The sequence below is a fragment of the Nematolebias whitei genome, chromosome 1 (assembly GCF_014905685.2).
Source record: "Nematolebias whitei isolate Nwh7 chromosome 1, NemWhi1, whole genome shotgun sequence".
Taxonomy (NCBI): domain Eukaryota; kingdom Metazoa; phylum Chordata; class Actinopteri; order Cyprinodontiformes; family Rivulidae; genus Nematolebias; species Nematolebias whitei.
Window position 1 is genome coordinate 69,044,700 of NC_056498.1, and position 4,539 is coordinate 69,049,238.

Consider the following 4,539-nt stretch of genomic DNA (forward strand, 5'->3'; position numbering starts at 1 on the left):
CTTTTTTATTATCATTACTATTTTACAAATGTTGATAATCAAAGTGTCTTAGTTCAAACCATTTTAGATGTTGCAGTGAACTAATCAATTTTATTAACTGTGTAATGATTTTTAAATTCTCATGCAAAGTTAGAATTCATGTTGAGGTCTGTTACAGATTTTTATGCATTTTCTGATTTCTGCCTTTGAATGAGCAAGTGTAAGTTGGTCCAAGGTTGGAGTCAAACGCAAACAAGTTGTTGGAACGAACTGTCATGTTTTTAGAATCCTCTCAGACGTAAATATAGAGGTTTTGGCACCTGTTTCTGAAACGCGCCAAAACAAAACTCTCTCTGTCTGTGAGAACATTTCTGATCTTTCCATAACAATTCTTGCTGCATTCTAACCTTTTACGTCACAAAACACACCCCGTCTGGTCGGTTCTGGCCAATGGGAATACTCCCAGATGAACCGGGAAAGAGCTCTTTAAAATGTCGGTACTTCCTGGTCTACGGTGAGCTGGAAGAGTGCTGGAACAGTTCTGGGACAGTTCTGTTCAGTTCTGATGGAGTGCTGTTGGAGTTCTGCTGGATACACAGTTCAACCAGTTCTGTGAGAGAAGCCCAGTTCTGGGGGCCGGGAAGATCCTGACATGACAACAGAGCTCTTCCGAGGTTCATGGGATTATAACATTTTCCACTGAGGTGAGCTTGTGTCGGACAGTCTCGCCGCTACTCCGGAGGAGTAACAGCATCCTACGGAGACGCTGAATGGGTGCGTTAAACGGAATCTCGCCTGAGACATCTCCAGGTAAAAGAGTCGATTTCACCACCTAAGTGTACTGTAAGGAAAAGCTGAAGAAAGCCCAGAGAGTGCCGTTCTGTCAACACTCCCTCAAACCCCATTTTACTCTTCTTTTAACTTCTTCCCCATCTTTAAACTTTCCTCTCAAGTAGAAATTCTTCCAGATATTTTAGAAATGTCTGTGTAAAGTGCTCATCCACATCCGTGTGGGTAAAAGATCATAATTGTACAGTTTTCATAAATGTCTGTGGTGAAGCAACGGAAAAATCATGGCCGTATGATTTTTCCTGATTGATTGCTTATATTGTTATTTTCATAATTTGCCAAATTAATGTAAATGTTTGATGTTAAACTTTGATTCTGTAAATAAATGACCGCATTCATTTTGATGGGTCAAACATAAATGACGTCTCACGTTTGCATTTCATTAAATTCAATGCACGTTTTATTCAGTTCAGAAAAATGAGGAATCCGCGTTAATTGATGAATATATCTGAGCATCTGTTCATCTACACAACATAAAAGGTTAAATCATGTCATCTAACCTTTTTTGTATCAAGACATAGGTAAAGTAGCAAAAGGCTAACACGTAGTTAGATTAAGATAATTTGACAGCAGACAAACTTGATATCATAAGAAGCAGTCTTTAAACCTTTTGGCACTCGGCTGTGTTCTGTCTTTCTTCACGCAGGCTGAAGTTCCCGTCAGACCTGGAGTCTCTGCAAGAACTCGCAGAGATGCTCAAATTTTACAAGCGAGAAAACTACAGCTACGTTCTGCTGCTGTTCTGCAGCGCGTACCTTTACAAACAGTCCTTCGCCATCCCTGGCTCCTCCTTCCTGGTGAGCTCAACCTGTGGTCCTTACACCAGAGTCTTTGTTCACTATAATCAGATCTAATGCTTCCTAAGTGCATCATCATTTCATCAGTAATAATTCATTTCCTGCAGAACATGTTGGCTGGTGCCATCTTTGGGCCTTGGGAGGGTCTGGTTTTGGCCTGCCTGCTCGCTACTTTTGGCTCCACGTTTTGCTACCTGCTGTCTTCAGCATTTGGGAGACAATATGTGGTTCATTTCTTTCCAGAGAAGGTGGCCCTGCTGCAGAAGAAGGTAGCTACTGTTGTGCAATACTTCCTGTTTATAGAACAGGAATGTTCATTTGTATTGGTTGTGCTTTTTTTTGTAACTTTCCATGTTTGAGTATGATTACACTGATTAATCATTTGTTGCATGTAATAGATACTTCATTACCAAACAGTGTAGATCAGGGCTATTCAACAAAACTGCTCAGGGGGCGGCAGTTTCTGAAAGCAAACAGCTCGGGGGCCGGACATCCAGCAATTAAAATCATAAACCAAAGTTTACAATGATCTGTTACCTTGTACATTTCATTATTTTATTGCATTGACTCATAAATGCAATAAACAGAACCCAAACCCTGATCCAAAATAATTTTTTAATGAAGCAGGCCGGATGGAAGTCGGCCCGTGGGCCGACACAAATAGGTATCTCTTCAGACAAATATGTAAGGCGTATCTGGAGGGCCACATCTGATTGGACGGAAAAAAAAGGCGTTATTGGCAGATTGTGTTAACCACAGACATATTATGTCTGTGGTGTTAACCGGTTCAACATTGGCGGCGTCTCCATAACTTCTCTTTCTGCCTCTCTCAACACAGAATTTCTGGTTACATTTCAAAATAAAAGCAACATAACTGGGTAGAGGGGAGAGCTAAATATTTGTTTTTTAATACCTTGCCATTACATTAAAAAACAAAATCTGTTTTGGTTGTGGAATAATGTGAAAATAGTTACAATCGATTCATAAAGAAAGAAAAATAAAGTAACCAAAATAATAAATAATACTTAAACTGGCTCTGGGACAAAAGATGTTTCCTTTAACTTCACATTTTCTTGTTCAACATTTTAAATCAGTCACTGTAGATGAGTGATTGTCAGTTTCTGTCAGATTTCTGCAACTGGAGCAGGTATTTCTGTTTACTGGTTACCTTCCTCAGCTGTCTCACATTTTAAGGGTCAATCCTACTCCATGTTTCAGCTCCTTTCATAGATCAGAGCTCTTAGAAGAACTTCTAAAGAGCAGATTTTGTTTTTAACTTTTGTTTTGGGCCGTTATCTCGTTATAGAACTCATGATCTTTAATTGAGGTCAGACTTTTTGACAAATGGGAGCAGGTTTCACTTCAGATGCTTCATATTTCATTGTACCCAGACCACACTCAAGTCAACCTGTGTCAGGTGCAGCTTACAAGCCAAGAACTAAAGAAAATCTTCTTGTGTTTGACAGCAGATATAACGCTGGTTCTTAGAAACATTCAGTTTTAATAAAAGAGCTGACGTAACTAGAGCAGCAAATACAGCTAGCCAATCAGTGTTTGTCCTCTATTCTCCAGAAACTCCCACTTTTGGTCTGCAGAGAACCCCTTCTCTGTTGAATAACCCTGGTGTAGATATGCTGGTGTAGATGTTGATAAAGTTTGTTCATTTTTGCTACAGCAACTTTAATTTTTATAGCAGTTTCTCAAATAACTATGCCTTAAATAAGCCTACAATAATGAATCCCTACAATAATTATTCCCTACAATAAGCCTTAAATTAGCTGTATAAGTGTAATAGTAATAAAGGTTGGGAAGTAATAACTGCTTGTTAAAAGTCATAAATTAATATTTTTTACACACTTTTGTTTACTAAACTCTCTTTGCATCACAGTATCTGTGTTGTGTTTAAGTTTAAATCCCCTGCTAACTCCATTTATTTCATTTCCACTCTCAGCTCTTTCCTTCTGTATTCTTTGTTTTTCCTCCCTGTCAGGTGGAGGAGAATCAAAACAGCTTATTCTTCTTCCTCCTTTTCCTTCGTTTCTTCCCCATGACTCCTAACTGGTTCCTTAACATCACCTGTCCTGTCCTCAACATCCCTATATCCATTTTCTTCTTCTCTGTGTTAATAGGTGAGCTCACATGAGAATAAAAAGAAGCATAAACAAACGGTCACAAACTGATCACTCCTCGATTCTCCCTCCTTTCAGGGTTGATCCCGTACAACTTCATCTGTGTTCGTACGGGCTCCATCCTGACCCAGATCTCCTCCCTGGATGACATCTTCTCCTGGGGGACGCTGGCTCAGCTTCTGGCCATCGCCCTCATGGCTCTGCTGCCCGGAGCGCTGATCAAACACTACAGCAAGGCTCACCTCAAAGTGGATGGCGTTAACAACAACGGGCAGGTGGAAATGAAGCAGGAACGCAAGAGACGGTGATGAACGTGGAACTTCACGTTAGAAGAAGTGAAGAGGAGAAAGAAAAGACTCTACTTGTGGGCATGTGACCTTTAGCCACGCCAGAAGTGAGATTTCTGTGAGGTCACGCCAGACATGGTTTGTTCCGGGCCTGTGTTCTTATCGTGTCACTACAGGTTTTTCTACCGCAGTTTCTAAACTAAACTGAACACCTTAAAGCTTTTAAATAATGAGCTTTATTCCTAGAGTTTACATTTTACATTTTATGTTAGGGATGCACAATATTAGATTTTGGGCCGATATCCGTTATGCTGATATGTTAAAACTTATTTGGCCGATAAATTATACCATCCATCCATTATCTTTTACCCACTTCTTCCATTTTGGGTCACGGAGGTCGCCGGTGCCCATGTCCAGCAATCAATGTGCGAGGGGCGGGGGACACCCTGGACAGGTCTCCAGTCCATCACAGGGACACATAGAGACAAACAACCATTC

The 4,539-nt window shown here is 40.4% G+C and overlaps 1 protein-coding gene across 1 annotated transcript; it reads left to right on the forward strand.

Annotated features, from left to right (window-relative positions):
- The first annotated feature begins 470 nt into the window (after positions 1–470).
- LOC119430538 (transmembrane protein 41A-B-like) lies at positions 471–4,062 on the forward strand. Its single transcript, XM_037697965.1, has 5 exons — positions 471–493; positions 1,475–1,625; positions 1,733–1,894; positions 3,616–3,754; positions 3,833–4,062. The coding sequence occupies exons 1-5, from the start codon at positions 471–473 to the stop codon at positions 4,060–4,062; spliced, it is 705 nt and encodes a 234-aa protein (XP_037553893.1).
- The last annotated feature ends 477 nt before the right edge of the window (positions 4,063–4,539 follow it).

What these genes read in the sequence shown, in the direction of transcription:
- LOC119430538 (XM_037697965.1), top strand. Translation starts at nt 471, where the DNA reads ATGTCGGTACTTCCTGGTCTACG. An exon ending in TGGCCCTGCTGCAGAAGAAG is followed by an intron (nt 1,895 to 3,615) that starts GTAGCTACTGTT and finishes CCTCCCTGTCAG; the next exon opens with GTGGAGGAGAATCAAAACAG. An exon ending in CTTCTTCTCTGTGTTAATAG is followed by an intron (nt 3,755 to 3,832) that starts GTGAGCTCACAT and finishes CCCTCCTTTCAG; the next exon opens with GGTTGATCCCGTACAACTTC.